Below are 16838 nucleotides of genomic sequence, written 5' to 3' on the forward strand. Positions count from 1 at the left end.
ACACATTTACAATACCCCAAAGACAAATACTGGAGGTTTATAAAAATATAACTTCTAGGGCTGGGGCTGTAGCTCAGTGATGGAGCACTTGACTAGTATGTGTGAGGCACTGGGTTCGATTCTCAGCACCGAATATAAATAAATAAATAAATAAATAATTAAAGGCCCATCAACAACTAAAACACACACACACACCCTTTACAGAAAATCTAAACCCAATCTCATGTATGAATAGTACTATGTGATGAGAACAAAGTAGTAGGAGATCATTGTTTGGACGTTTTTATTTTGCAGTTGTGGGGATAGAACCTAGGCCCTTGTGCATACTAGCTAGGCAAGCATTCCACAACTGAACTACATACTGATCCTATTTATTTATTTATAAATAAAAAGAGACAGGGTCTCATTATGTTGTCCAGGTTGGCACCAAACTCCTGGGTTCAAGCCATCCTCATGCCTTAGCCTCCTATGTAGCTGAGATTACAGGCTCACACCACTGTACCCAACTTGGACTTTTTTAAAAAAAATTTTAATATTTATTTATTTTAGTTTTCGGCGGACACAACATCTTTGTTTGTATGTGGTGCTGAGGATTGAACCTGGGCCGCATGCATGCCAGGCGAGCGCGCTACCGCTTGAGCCGCATCCCCAGCCCCAACTTGGACTTTTTATCCTACCAAATTCCAAAAAAGACTTGAGGAAACCTAGCAAATTTATTAAGAATAATGGTATTCATACTTTGTAAATCAGTTATTCTTCTTATAATAATAGCTTATATAGAAAAATGGAATTTTGAAAACATATTAAGCCAGGGTTAAAATCAAGAGTTTTCTGTGTAAATTATTAATTAGTTTCATGGAACTCAATCTATGTTAAATATTTGTAGAAGTCACAGGGCAGCTGGAACTATTTTAAGCAGTGAACTGTGCCTAAGAACACTTGGCAAATTTCAGCTGAAACTTTGTGTGTGTGTGTGTCTGGTGGGTAGACATGGGTGATTTCCTCTCACATTCAGAACAGAAAATTACATCCTCGGGACAAGAAATAAGTCAGCCACAGAAGGGTTTGAATTCTTAAAAGAGGAATTTGTGCCCTTCAGAGGGAGAAATGACTTTGAGGGAGCTACAGAGATTATTCTGCAAGCTCAAGAACCCCTGGCTGAGAGCTCTGAGAAGCTGTAATTGAGACTGAAAGAAGCTTGGGGTCCTTGACAAATTGGGAAAGGAGTAGACACCAATACAAATTTTCAGGACACTTTTGGAAGACACACTAAAGTCTTAAGTTTAGAGTAAGGGAAATTTTGAGAATGATACTAAATTAGACCATGGTATGTCTTTAAAACCCCAATTGTTAATTTATAACTTAAACATTATGATTGCTGTTTTGAAAAATGCAGTTTTGGTTTAAAATGGGGTCTTTTTTTTGGGATTTGGAGTAAATATTCATGCATAATAAAACTTCAGTCAACAATATATACTGCTCTTCCATCACCACTTGATGACCTTGTATCATTTAAGGACAAAAATAAAGACTGTGAAGTCTGAATTTATCCATGTAATCTGAAACTTGCAGATAATGCATTTATCCAGAAACTCATCATACTTGAGGGCTTTTATTTTAACCTTAATGTTTTTACTTAAGAGTTTGAGTGCCAGTAATCTGTAAGGAAGACCTAAATTAGTTTAATACATATAAGGTGTTGTGCCTGCTTCTTATTACTTGTATCCATGTATGGGGAGTATTTTAGAGTGAGATGAAGAGTTCCTTACTGCAGGGCTCAACCCCAGGGGGCATCCTCACTTTTCAACAGTCAAGGTTGGCTGCAATCCAAACTAACTTAAGACTAGAACAAGGCTTTAACCCTTTTGGGGGATAGATCCCTTTAGATCTGATATAAATTATAGAACCTCCTCATAAAGTCACAAGGGTGCCTAATATCTTACATGTACTTTGGGGGGGGGGCTTATAGACCTCTGAAGGTTTGGCTAATAAACAGGAGGGAGTGGAGTGACTGGGAATATGTTCCAAGTCAGTTCAGCATAGGGTGGACAATGGGATTTGGCTGGCTGATAGGTGGTAGAAGAGATAAGGTTATGGGACTCTGACTTTGGTGCTGAAGTGGGATGTATGCAAATGGGTGGAGGCAGCTAATATGGCCAATTGTGGATGAAAACCCTATTTTAAGCAAGTAGCAGCTACCTGGGGTAAACAATGGTTTGGCTCTAGCACTCCCTGCTCTGGCTGCATTTCTATTACTGGTTATTCATAGAGAACAAAGTGGTGTGACTCCCAAATTTGATTTCTAACTCTGCATGAACTGAGTATTCTCTACCTATCTGTTCCTTTAAGTGAACTCATTAAATGAATCTTTCTTATGTTGTGGTTCTTGAGTAAATCTTTCCTTGCAGGTTTGCAGATCTGAAAGAAAAAGTGCCCACTCTCTGTTTTATTAGACAATTACAATCTCTCCTCTATGTTATGAGGCACTGTAACGAAAGACAACAGACTAATGGGTTCTCTAGGGAAAAACTAAGAAAACCTTCCTTAGCTAGCTCAGAATCTGAAAGACTCTGAAAGATTCATTTAAAAAAGCTCCTTTTAGCTATTTGCACATACCCACACCCCAAGTCAAATAATCACCCCCAAACTCTGCTTCCTCTGACCTAGAACTTTTCTTTTTAGATTCCCTACCAGCTCAGCTCCTGTGCATCTCAACCCAGATCTTCAGTATCAACTCTTTTAGCACACTCCTTGCTTTTGGAGACAAAACTGAGCACTTGTTCTTTGTAGTCATCAGTCCTCTGACATAGCCCCTCCCCCTTCCTACCATCATCTTTATGAACAAGTACCCAGAGCTTGATGCCTTCTCTTCTTCATCACCTACTCTCTTCATCTTCTTGCTTTTGCATCCTCTGCTTTATTATTTCATCAAACCAAATATGGCCTTTCCCTCCCTGCTGCTATAACCATCAGATCCTTGATCAACTACACTTTCTGCCTCCCCACTGCCTCACCTGAAAGCTGTGTGGTCAGTAATGGGAAAGGTGGACTTGGTCTAACTCATGAGGTTATCTGGAACAATAAATGAAAAACTATATATGGAATACTGAGAGAAGTATATCAAAGGCTGTGTGAATGAAAGGTACATTAATTAAATAGGCAAAGCAATGTAAATATTTTACATGGCATCCCAGTAAATGGTAGAATGCTCTTATGGCACACCCTGGGCCCCAGAACATCTGGTGGGGTGCCTTTTCCCTAGCCAGAGGGTGGATCGTGGACATTTAGAGATTTCAGAAGGTGGCACCTGAGGCAAGTTAAAAAGGAAACCACTTCCATTGTTAAAATGAAAGACTTCAATAACAACAAAAAATACATAAAAGCAGAAAAGGCCCTAGCACATTTAGGGCTGAGTTTTGTACTGCAATGGGAAGCAGGTGATGTGCTGAGGAGCAATGAAACGTGAAAAGGAGCTTCAATCAGAGCTTCAACCAAAAAAGTTCTTTATTCCTATAAGAAATACTTTGGGATACAGAATGCAAAATATATAGAACAAGAAAGAAACAAAACCTGTAATACTGAAATACAATGCCCTTCCCCTTTCCTATTTCTCACATAGCCATAAACTAGAGAGGTCAGAAAAACAGCAGGGCTGGGGTGAGGAGTCTACATTGAAGGTGAGTTGTTTCACAGCTCTGCAGCCTCTGGGTGCCGTGTTAAGGACCTGGCAAACAAAAGGATCCAAGATTATTAAAAGTCAGAAACAAGAATTCCTTCCCCTAGCCAGGACTGACAGTAGATACATAGAAGCAGGCCCTCCCTCCAAGGTGGGGGTGATAGAACAACTCCTCAACAGTCAGCAGCCAGTTGACTGACCCATTTTAGCTCCCAAGCTAACATCTTAAATGTGTATTTCTCCAGGCTGCAGCACTCTACTTCTAAAAAGAGTATTTTTACCCACTAAAAATTTTGTGGCTAACCTTTAAATAAGATGACTGTTTGTTTCTAAGACATGCTGGCTAACGTCCAAAGGATGATCAACTGTAATCAAATGATATAAACAGGAGGTCCCCAAAGCATAGCCAACTGCCATCTGTCCACAGTAAATTAGTGCAATAGAGAATGAAAAGTAAAGGTCATGCGACAAAAAAACCCAGCAATCCATGAGAGGTCTGATATCTATAGATAGAAAGGCTTAGTTCAGTTTCCAGAAAGCCTTTCTTATAAAAATGAAGGACAGAAAGACACAATGCATCTGGTTGACTTCATCCCTTACTGAGGTAGAGAGGCAGCAAGGGCAAATCCTTCCAAAGACGGCTATGAAGGGGAGTCGCTATAGGTAAGTACATAGAAGGTGATGAATTTGAGAGTTTTTGAAACTGGAATAGAAAATGCTTGACCGTGATTAAAGCTGATGAGCAGAAACAGAAAAAACAAAACTGGAGGGAGCAGATAGAGAATCAATACAGCAAGGTCTCAGGCAGAAGGCAAAGAGCTGCAGACAGAGGCCCACGTAGAAAGAGCAACACCAAACCAGAAGGGGGCTGCCTCCTCCATTCTGACAGGAGGTGTAAGTGTGGATGGCAGTGTGGGGGCAGGCACACTGGAAGTGAGGGAATCCAACCACTATTTCTCTAGGTGAAGTTTACACTCTCAAATCGAGGAGTAATGGGATAAGTTAAGGTGTTTAAGGAGAATGAAAACACCTGGAAGTGCTGCTGTGATGAACAGGGAGGACAAACAAGGCAGGAGGAGGGCTGTAGGCAGTAACTGAGGCATAGCTGTGGAGTAGAGCCCTGCCTGTCCAATATGTTCAGAGAACCATGGGAAGACAGAGAGGGACAGAGATGCATAATAAAGGAAGCATGGCAGGCTTGGGTTCAAAGACCATAGAGACAAAAGAGAAAAGGAGGGTACTGGAGGTAAAAGGAGGATAAGCTGAAGCATGAGGTAAGAGATTATGCAAAGTAACTTGAGATACATCCACTGGAAAAAAGAAGCTTGGAGAAGATTTGCGGTAAAGAACATTTGTGTGAAGATATCCTCTGTATCAGTGGTCCACATCTGGAGACATTTTTCATTGTCACAGCTGCATGGTGTGGATGCTTTTGTCCTCTAGTAGTTAATGGCCAAAAATATGCTAAATATCGTCCTGCACAAAATCACCTTTCCAGACCCCTCCTCCACACAAAGCATTATGTGATCCCAAATGTCAAAGCTGAGAAAACCTCTTATAGGTCAAAGGTTGTCACAAAATATTGCATAATGTGGAGGGTTGGGATTGTGGCTCAGTGGTAGAGCGCTCGCCTAGCACTACATAAAAATAAAGGCATTGTGTTGTGTCCATCTACACCTAAAAAATAAATATTAAAAAAGAGTTTAAAAAATATTGCATAATGAGGAAATAATTTAATTTTTATTACACCTGAAGATCATACTGTTGTTACCATTCCAGTGAGGTAAAATGTTTTGCTGAGCAGGTTGAACAATATAGTTTAGAGAAAGAGGCCACTTGCCCAGAATTGAGGGGTAAGAGTAACATATAACAGCAGGCTCCAAAGCAACATGGAGAACTTTTGACACACAGGGCAGCAAGCATAGTCAAAAATAAGGGCCAAGACATACAAGTGAACAGTGCTGTTACTAGGGGTGCAAAGAAATTCTGTTAAGTTTGCCAAAATTTCTAATTTTCAAAAGAAGACTACAAATATGAAAGTTGAGAACCAGTTTTCCGGTTTCAGTCACAGAGACAGTTAATATCAACCAAGGCTTTAAGCTTTAATGGAGAATGTGGTCTTATTAAAATAAATATGCCTAGGCTCCATTTAAGGTATTTCTGAAAGCTCCCCTATTGATCCTAATGTATGGTCAGATTTGGAAAGCTCTGGGTTAAGCTGAGGAAAATGAAAAACAAAAACAAACAAAAATCCTCAGAATAAAATTTTGGAAAAATCAGGCTTTAGGGATGGAAAAGAATGACAGCAAATTTCCCAGAATCAACTATTTCAGGCTGAGACTCTCCTGAGGAAGACACTTTCATTTTAGTAATAACTAAATGGCTCCTCCACTCTTTAGGTACCATTTGGTTTCAGGGGATCCTGGGATGAGATAAGATGACAGAGAATTTGTAAAGTCTTGACTTCTTTGTGGTCAAAGTTGGCATTTTCTCACTATGCTTTATAATTATCCTACTGATCCTTTTCCTGATTTGTATTTGTATATACATTTCCTTTAGCCTCATGTTTTAGATTGTAAATAATTAGAAATAAGAAAAAACTGTCTTGATATAATTTAATTTTCTATAGGACAGCTTATGTTTAGTTTGATAGATTTTCTTTTATGTATAAAGTAGAATGATTTGACTTTTAGAATCTTGGATTTCTGTTTTAGTATACAGAATTATTCTTAAGTACTACAATTAAAAAACAACAATAACAACAAACCCTCACCCAGATCATCCTAGGCTCAGAAGAGATTACTTTGTGACTAAGTTAAAGTAAGATCAGTAGCCTTATGGAGACAACTATTCACCAATATTTTAATCATTCACATTTTGTATTATTAGAAGGCTGGGTCAAGCTATGTGGATGTCTTTTAAAGAAAAAAGGGGAGAAGAAAGGAAATTTCTTAGGTGTAAGGCTTATCAGTAGTGTTCTTTTATTCTTTTCCAGATGATGCTTTGAATACTATTTTTTTTAAAATATTTATTTTTTAGTTATTGGCGGACACAACATCTTTGTTTGTATGTGGTGCTGGAGATTCAAACCTAGGCCGCACGCATGCCAGGTGAGCGCGCTACCACTTGAGCCACATCCCCAGCCCCTGAATACTATTTTTTAATGTTTGCATTCCCTAATTTGGGATAAGATCATGGAAGACACCAACATGCTTAAAAAGAAAGCTCTTTTTAGGCATTAAAGTTTCAGTAAATGCTCTAGAGGGAGGTATGTGGTACTATGAGAGGAGTGCTGGCATTAAAGGTAGATGTATACCTCAGCTGTACCATTTTTTGAATTGTGTGATCTTAGAAACACTATTGGCTTCATTATCCTTCACTGCACAAGGGTACTGTGGCTCGAGTGCCCCACAAAGTTCCATTGTGATTAAAGGCTTGGTCCCCAGGGTGGTGAAGATGAAGAATGGAATCTTTGAGGAATGGGGCACAGTGAAAGATCCTTCTTAGGTCACCGAGGGGTAAAAGGTATTTCTTGTGAAACCCCCTTGGCAGTTCCCACAAGAGTGTTATAAACACAAGAGTGTTATAAAACAAGCAAACCTGTCCTGTTTGTCTTCTCTCTCTTTGCTTTTTTTTTTTTTTTGGTGGTGCTGCGGATTGAATCCAGGGCCTTGTGCATGTGAGGCAAGCACTCTACCAACTGAGATATATTCCCAGCCCATCTCTGCTCCTTTTTGAGAGGTGACCATTTGCTTGTATGTGGGTTCACTGTGATGTGCTGCCATCTGCTACCACACCAGAGGCCAAACTCATGGGATCTACCCATTTATGGACTTTTGATCTTGGGCTTTTTATTTAGCCCCCAAATTGTGAGCTAAATAAACCTCCCTTTCTTCATAGATAGATCATGCCTGATACTTGGATCTAGTAACAAAATGTCGACTAATAAGAATGGGAGAACAACAACCTTTTTGGATTATTGGGAAGATCAGATGAGACAGTAAATGTAACCTGCGGAGAGTACTTGACCCACAGCAGGCACAAAGCAAGTATCAGTCAGTCCTTCCACTGTGTATAATCTATGTTCAGGAAAAAAAAAAAAAAAAGGAAAAAAGAAAAAAGAAAAAGAAATCCAAATCCCAGAAGAAGATGAACACTCTTTGGGTCTCGCTGTAGGGCCTAGTAATTCTGATTGAAGATGGAGAGGAAAAGGGGCTGTTTTCGAAACCCACAGAAATCACACAATAAAAACTCTTAAGGTTTGAAAGTCTGGAGGTTGTGCCATATGTATTCCTTTTATAATACACGTGCAATCAGTTTTTGTGAGGCAAAACTGGTCTTCGTTGACCACAACCTCCCAATATGAGCAATGTGCAGCAGGGTCTTGGCTGGTTAGAAGAGCTGTTGATTAGGAGGCTCTCAGAAGCAAGTGGACACTCATTCTAAAAGGGAGACATACAAACACATTAATATCATTCTTTTCAAATATACAAAGCTGACATACTTGCAGGGCAGAATCCGAACAACATCATTCTGCTTATAGCTCTCTATGCAGACTGCACAATGATCAAAGTCTGGGTCTGTTTCCTGAAACGAAAAGCAAAGGATCACAATTCACATGCTACATGTATAAAATTCAGCTAAGTGTGTTTCTGTGGCAATTACGCTAAGCAAGAGGTTATAAAGTGAAAGGTATTAAAAATAATGTTTCCAATTGTTTAACAACACTGATATAAATTATACCTAAGCCTATCTTTTTCTTAAACTTGTATAATAATCAATACTACTTCTGTCTATGATATATCTTAGACTAAGAGTTCTAACTGCTGTCAAGATTCACATCAACTGTCACCTTGGATCACCATTATCTCTGCCCACCTCCATTTCCACTGTACTACTGGTTTATCTGAACAGGTTTCACAGGAGAATCACTTCATCATCTCCTTAAGTACAGGCACAAAGATGGTGATCCCTCAGCAGACTACTATATAAAGACTTACCCCAGCTATGGGAGCACTGCATCTGGTCACTGATTTGGGGGTAGAGAAAGATAACTGGATCAACTTAATAATGAGTCTTTATCAAGAGTCAAGGAGCCATGCTTAATGTTATATACCTTTCATCCCAGCTACCTGGGAGGCTGAGGCAAAAGGATCACAAATTGAAGGCCGACTTGGGCAACTTAGCGTGACCTTGTCTTAAAATTTAAAAAGAGCAGGGTATGTAGCCCAATGTTAACATGCTTGTCTAGCATGTTTAAGGTCTGGGTTTAATACCCAGTACCACCAAAAGAAAAAAAAAATTAGGAAAAGTGTGTTTAGTCACCAGGATGATTTCCTTCCTCCTCAGGGCTGAAGAGGGTTCTATCTTAATTGTCATAAAACAGCATGCCAACAATCCAAGTCTGGAAAGGTGAACCTATTTGCTGTGTCATTGCCACTTTAACTGCAACTCAGCGGTACAGTTCTTGGCAAGTCTAAGAGATACAAATTAAGATGTGTTGGCTTTAATAATTAAAAGAAAGATTCTATCCCTACCCAAACCAAGGGCCTCACACATCTTAGGTGAGTGTTCCTGCTTCAGCCTCTTGAGTAGCTGAGAGTATATGTGTGCACCACTGCACCTGGCTGGTAATATTGTTTGGTGCTAGCATGGAGTAAGAAAGGTAGGTTAGACCAGCTCCTGAGAATTCCAAAATAATGGCAGTTGAAGATCAACAGGCCAAGAAAGACCACTCTTTGGAGTTAAGTACAGCAGCTGTTTTGATGCTGTTTGTATTTTCTGCAAGTGACATTTTCCTTATTCTTTCCTTAGGGTATAATGAAATCCACTACCTCCAGAGCTGTGCCAAAGGCAACTAGATATACTTATGTCAAGGCAGTGGGGATAAAATGAATAAAGTTAAAAAAAAAGTGAGAAAACTTAAGACAGAGAATCATCTGAAATTCATCCTTTAGGACTCTGCTAAAACATTAACACCGGGTATGAAATAGGAGACAGTTTGAGTTTTATGTCCTTAGATACAATTTTTTCATTCTTGATAAGCCTGAATGACAGTATATAGAAACTTAACATTAAAGGCTATTAATTTGGAGAATCAAGGCTCCACCATAACTAGAACTCTAGTTAAAAATTTCAGTTATAGCTTTTTGTTACTGCCTTTCTTATTTGGTCTCCTTAAGAAGCAGGCCTGGGCTGGGGTTGTGGCTCAGTGGTAGAGCGCTTGCCTAGCATGTGTGAGCCACTGGGTTCAATCCTCAGCACCACATAAAAATAAATAAATAAAATAAAGTTACTGTGTCCATCTACAACTAAGAAATTTTGTTTTTCCCCAAAAGAAGCAGGCCCAACTCTAAAAAAGTGTGTTCTTCTTTTAAAAAAATGCTTAGCATATCGTAAAGAGATCACCCTGTTAACTGAAACATCCTAGAAATACAGGTCTTCAGTTTTAAGGGGGTAAAGAAACAAAACCCAAGAGATGCAAGCAAAAACAAGAAATACAGGCAGATAACACACGTCTCCTGACTATAATGACAAACTGTTCCACAGAATTCTTGGAATAGCCAGCTATGATGGCTCAGGCCTATAGTCCAGCAATTTGGGAGGCTGAGGCAGGAAGGAAGATTGCAAGTTTGAGGATAGCCTCAGCAACTTTGCAAAGACTCTGTCTCAAAATTCAAAATAAAAAGGGCTGGAGTGTAGCTCAGTAGTAACAGTGCCCCTGGGTTCGATTCCTAGTACTGAGAAAGGAAGAAAGGAAGGAAGGAAAGATGGATGAATTAATTCTTGGAAAATATATGCTGGGTTTTAGAGGAAAAAAATCACAGAGTCATCTATAAGTAGTCTTGTAAAGTTACTAATGACAAAAGCTTTGAAGTCCAAGAAAGTGAGAAGGCTAACTGAAGGGCTTTCAGATGACAGGCATAGTAAATCACGATTTCAAAGAGAAGGCTATTTAAAGTTATTTCATTACTGTACCTTATCGCCCTTTTTTACTGTTCTGGTTGTCAATTTACTGATGGCTTTCTTGGCTGCATCTCCAAGACGACGCTACAGAAATGACAAATAAAGACAGACATTAAGTATAAGATCTTCAAATGATGGTCTTTATTTTTTAATAACTGAAGGTATAAAGTCCCTGTTATCCTATACCACTCTTTGTCATATCATGTAAGAGGAGTCTAAAAGAGCAATTCAACATTAGAAATCTGGAGAATCAAGGATATATGTACCATATATTCTATGTTCTGATTATATAAAAAGTTTATTATAGCTGGGTGTCATAATCACATTTGCATTTTATGTTTAATAAATATGTTAAATATGAATGCATTATCACAATCTAATTCTGTGTACTCCAAAGATACTACTCCTGCTCTAACAGCTTTTCCACTATGCTCTAGGGATGATCACTGTTTGGGATATAAACCATCCTAGCAAAAGAAATCTTCAGTGCTCCTTCAAATTTTTATTACAGCATCTACCATGGTCACAAGTTCTACTCTTGCTCTGCTACTACTATGCTCTGTAACTTTAGGAAGGTACATTTACCTACCTACCCAGGGTCAAATTATTCTCATTTGAGAGGGTTAACTCAGATACTATCTCTAGAACTAGATTTATCCAACATTTTGCCAGACATTGCTAGCAATGTCTAATGACCCCAAAAGGAAAGACAGTAAACCCCTAGCCTCGAGACACTGTCTGCATTGGGAAAAGACTAGTAAACATATTCTAATCTAATGTATAAGACAGGCCACTCTGGGTGGGATGACAGGAAAAGGAGGCAACCTCATTTAGGTTGGGGACAGAGCATAGGAATGTCAGGGAAGGATTTGAGAAAATGATGCCAAAGCAAAGACTTGGAAAACTAAGAAGAAAGGAGTTAGATAAGACCATAGAATTAGGAAGCGGGGGTTTTAGACAAAGGAAGTTTGTAGACCTAAAGAAAAACTGGTGTAAAAAACAGGTGTGGGAAGGGATGTACACTTTAATTTAATTACTATGAGCAGCTATTTGAGTGCTCAAATCAGAATGCTTTGTGAGTCAAGAGTTCACACTGGGAGAATGGGTACAAACTGAAACTGCCCCAGGCATACTGGGAGAGATGGTCATTTATATACAACTATAACTGAAACTGTGAGCAGAGGCAGATGCTGAAGCTAAAGAAATAAGGTTAGGACTAAAATAAGGGGGAGACTTCAGATTCTTTCAGGGGGATTTAAAAAAAAAATCACATTGTCTTTTAGACCACACTACAATTTCCCTAGTTATCTACAGAATGACTTTTAATAGTTGGCTTATTTGAATCAGGATACAAATTCAAACACTAAGTGTTCCTAAGTCTTGGTTCCTAAGTCTCTAAAATCTCTTAGCCTGAGTTCCGTATATCATACTCCCCCTCATTTTTAATAGTTTTATGGAGATATGACTTAATTACATATACTTAGAGGGTACACTTTGACATATATTAAATATTACACTTTGAAACTATGTACTTGTATTTTCAAGAACTACTTTAGTTGCATCCTCTAAATTTTAATACATTTAATTCATTTTCATTCAGTTTAAATTGTTTTCCAATTTCCCTTTTAATATCTTCTTTATCCCATTAATTGTTTAGAAGTTAATTTCCAAATATTTAGGGTATCTCAGAGATACTTGTTATTGATTTCTTACTTAATTTCAAGTGGTTAGAGAACATATTTTGTGTGAACTTGAATCCTTTAAGGAATCTATTGAAACTAACTCCAGAGGATGAGGTAGAAGGAATTCAAGTTTGAGGTCAGCTTGGGCAACTTAGGGAGAGCCTATTTAGAGGAAAAGGAAAAAAAAAAAGAATAAAAGAGACTGGAGATGAAGTTCTGTGGTAAAATGTTCCTGGGTTTAATCCCCAGTAGCAGGGTAGGAGTGGGGAATAAGAATCTATTGAGATCTGTTTTATGGTCTTGAGTGCACTTCAAAAGACTGTGTATCTTACTTTTGCTGGATGGCGTTTTCTATAAATGTCAATCAGGTCACATTTGGTATTTATGTTATTTGTATTTTATATACTTACTGATTTTTTGGTCTATTTATTTTTCTAGTTTTCAAGAGGGGTTTTGAACTCTCCAACTATAATTATAGTTTTATTTATTTCACACTGTAGTTCTGGGTCCTCACTTCAAGTTTTTGAAGCACTTTTACTAGACGCATAACCATTCAGGATTATAACATCCTCTTGTTCAAGTGACCAGTTTATTAAGAAGTCAATTTTATGCCTGGCAATAACTGCCCTGAAATCTACTCCAGTATTAATGTAGCCACTTCAACTTTAATTTGTGTTGGTATGGTAAAACTTTTTCATCCTTTTAACCTATTCATATTTTTATACTTATTTGTTTATTGTAGTGTTTGAGATCAATCCCAAGGCCTCATACCAAGCTCTGTATCCCAATCTCTTAATCTCTGCTTCAAATGAGGGTATTTAGGCATATACTTTAGTGTGATTATGGATATGGTTATGTTTAAGTCTATCTACTTGGTATTTGTTTTCTATTCCCTTTTCCCCTTTTTGGGCTGAGAAATTTAATGATTTTAATGACTCCATATATCTCCTTTGTTGATTATTATTTTAAAAATATTTATTCTTAAGTTTTAGGTGGATACAATATCTTATTTTACATTTATGTGGTGCTGAGGATAGAACCCAGTTCCTCATGCACGCTAGGCGAGCACTCTACCACTGAGCCCCAGCCCCAGCTCGATTATTATTCTTATTTAGTGGTTAAATAAGTGGTTGCTTTAGGATTAACATATATATATATATATATATATACATATATATATATATATATATTTTGGTACCACCAATTGAATCCAGGGGTGCTTAACCACTGAGCCATATCCTCAGCCCCTTTCATCTGTTTTTTCATTCATTCATTCATATATTTATTTTGAGACAGTTTCTAAGTTGATTAGGGCCTAAGTTGCTGAGGCTGGCTTTGAACTTGTAATCCTCCTGCCTCAGCCTCCCAAGACATGAGATCATACATATGCACCACCATGCCTGGTTTAACCCACACATATGTAATCACAGTTGAACTTCAAGTAATTATACTCATCCTGTACAATATGAAAGCCTTATATAGTATACTTTGATTCCCCTCTTGGCCTTTGTGTTATGGTTGTTATCCATTTTACTTATAAATAAATTTAACATACTCTACATAGTTATCATGTTTCAATTATCTTTTTAAGTCATTAAAACATACATAACATTAAATTTGCCACCTAAACCATTTTTAAGTGTACAGCTTAGTGAGTCAAATATATCACTGTTGTGCATCTCAAACTCTTAACCTTACAAAACAAAAACAATATGCATGAGATAGCTACTCCCCAATCTCCTTTCCTCCAGTCCTTGGCAACAACCATTTTACTTTCTGTTTCTATAATTTTGACTATTCTAGCTACCTTATAAGAGGAATCAAAGTGTTTTTCTTTTTTTTTTTAATATTTATTTTTTAGTTTTCGGCGGACACAACATCTTTGTTTGTATGTGGTACTGAGGATCGAACCCGGGCCGCACGAGCGCGCTACCACTTGAGCCACATCCCCAGCCCTCAAAGTGTTTTTCTTTGGCATATTTCACATTGCATAAAATCTTCAAGCTTCATCCTCATTATAGCAAGTCTCAAAATTTCCTTTCTTTTTGAAGGCTGAATAATATTCTGGTTCTATGTATATGTGACATTTTATTTATCCACTTATCTGTAGATGGGATCTTGGGTTGGGCTACTTCTGCCTTTTGCCTATTAACAATTATGTTGCTATGAACATGGGTAAAACAAATGATCTATTTGAGTCTGTTTTCTATTCTTTTAGGTATGAAACCAGAGTGGAGTAATTGCATCATATTAAAATTAATGCTGAACGTTTTGAGAAATTGCCATATCATTTTTCACAGCAGACAAATCACTTTACATATGTACTGGCAATACACGAGGTTCTAATTCCTCCAGATTTATGCGAACTGTTATTGGTTTTTTGTTTTTATATTAGCCATCCTAATGGGTATCCAGTGATAACTCATTATGGTTTGATTTGCATTTCATTAATGATTAGTGATATTAAGCATCTTTTTATGTGCTTATTGGGCACTTATATTTTCTTTGGAGAAGTATATATTTATTCTTTGGTCTATTTTTAGGTTTTTTTTTTTACTATACTACATACAGTACAGTAAAAAGTTCTTTAAGTAAAGAGTTCTTTAAATATTATGGATATTAACCCCCTTAAGATTTGAAAATATTTTGTCCCATTCAATGGTTGCCTTTTTGTTGTTGATTTTTTTATGCACAGATGTTTTTATTTTTTATGTAATTTTATTTATTTCATTTTTTATTACAGAATTCTAGTTACACATAAAAGCTGGGTTCATTTTGACAAAATCATAAATGCATGAAATTTGATTTACTCCATTTCAGTCCCCATTTTCCCCACTTCCCCTCCTCTCGTCCTCCCCCTATTCTCCTTCCTCTATCTTACTATGCATATATGTCTTTAATTTTGATGTATGTACTTCACTGTATCAATTCCTCCTCATTTCCTTTTGGTACCAGAACCAAGAAATCAATGCCAGATTTGGTGTTACAAAGCTTTTCTCCTACATCTTATTCTAAAATTTTATAGTTCTGGCTCTTGTGTATAGGTCTTTGGTCCATTCTGAATTAATTTCTGTAAACAGTGTAAGAGTTCAACTTCATTCTTTTACATGCTGACAACCAGTTTTCCTACCACTGTTATTAAAGACTTTCCTAACCCCAATGAATGATCTTGGCACCCTTTTCTATTCTACTGGCATACAGATCTGTCTTTATGCCAGTACCAAACTGGGTTGATTGTAATTTTGTAGCACAATTTAAAACTGGGAAGCATGAGACCTTTAACTTTTCCTTCTTTTAAAATAATTTTTAGCTATTGAGGATCTCTTGAGATTTCATATATATTTTAGCATGGATTTTTCTATTTTGGAGAAAAAATAGCATTAGGATTTTGATAAGAACTTCAATGAATAGCTGGATCACTTTAGGTAGTACTAACATCTAAACAATTTAGAATATTCAATTCATGAACACAGGATTTCTTTGCATTTACATGTTGAGCATTCATACTCAGAAAATCTGAAATCCAAAATGCTCTGAAATCATGTTCTCAGAACATTTTGGATTTTGGAACATCTTGAATTTCAGATTTTTGGATTAGGGATACTCAACCAGTAAAATGTATGCAAGTATCCTTAAATCTAGAAAACTCAGAAATCTGAAACACTTCTGGTCCTGAACACTAAGATAAGGGCTACTCAGTCTGTATGTGCATCTTCTTTAATTCCCTTAAGCAATATTTTTTAGTTTTCAGGGTGTAAGTCTTTCACCTCTTTGGTTAAGTTTATTGTTCAGTATTTTATACCTCTTAATGTTATTGTAAATAGGATAGTTTTATTTCTTTTTTGGATTGTTCATAGTTATTGTATAGAATATATTTGAAGGTAGGTGGATTTGATGTGGAGTGTAAGACAAAGAGAAGGGGGGTGTAGATAACACCATGGTTTGGGGCTTATGCCGCTTAGAAAAGAAGAGTCATTATTTAATGACTTGGGAATGATGCAGGGAGAGGTTTGGAAGTAGAAAGTGAATCTACGGCCATACCATCCTGAACTTGCCCAATCTCATCTGGAAGTAGAAAATGAAAATTCAGTTCTGAATATATACTGTTTCCTCAACTCTTTGGATTTATCCCATCCCCCATCCCAGTCTTAGATAGTTTCCACACATATGGGTTGATTAGTACTCTGGAAAATATGCAAGACAGTTGGACTCTGTAGATCTCAGGGTGTTCCCCCTGCCCCCATACATTTCTCTTCTCTTCATTACTGTGCTCTAAGAATACCAGTCAGGTTGTTCTCCTAGGTCTCATATCTGTTCCTTCCAAGGAAGCAGGCTACTGTATTCTGCCATGGCCCTCTATATAGTCACTTCGAAATTCTCTCAAGACATTTAAAATGAACAATCCTAGGATCATCTCATTTGTTTTCCATTTTTCAGGAATTTCTGTCCGTTGCTGCCTGATAGCTAATGTTTTGAAGTTGTTTTCTTATTAACTGTTTCAGACAAGAGGGCAA

General features: G+C 37.5%; 1 protein-coding gene across 4 annotated transcripts in view; it reads right to left on the reverse strand.

Annotated features, from left to right (window-relative positions):
• Rnf130 (ring finger protein 130) overlaps positions 1 to 16838 on the reverse strand; it is a 122645-nt gene that overhangs the window by 39989 nt on the left and 65818 nt on the right. For all 4 annotated transcript variants that reach the window (XR_013438984.1, XM_078050062.1, XM_078050073.1 and 1 more), the window contains exons 4-5: positions 10655 to 10726; positions 8181 to 8263 (exon numbers count right to left, since the gene is read on the reverse strand). Coding sequence is in view for 3 of the 4 variants with exons in the window: in XM_078050062.1 (XP_077906188.1) it covers positions 8181 to 8263; positions 10655 to 10726 (155 nt within the window). In the remaining variant the exon portion in view is untranslated. The remainder of the gene's footprint in view (positions 1 to 8180; positions 8264 to 10654; positions 10727 to 16838) is intronic.

This window comes from Ictidomys tridecemlineatus, chromosome 1 (genome assembly GCF_052094955.1).
Source record: "Ictidomys tridecemlineatus isolate mIctTri1 chromosome 1, mIctTri1.hap1, whole genome shotgun sequence".
Classification (NCBI taxonomy): domain Eukaryota; kingdom Metazoa; phylum Chordata; class Mammalia; order Rodentia; family Sciuridae; genus Ictidomys; species Ictidomys tridecemlineatus.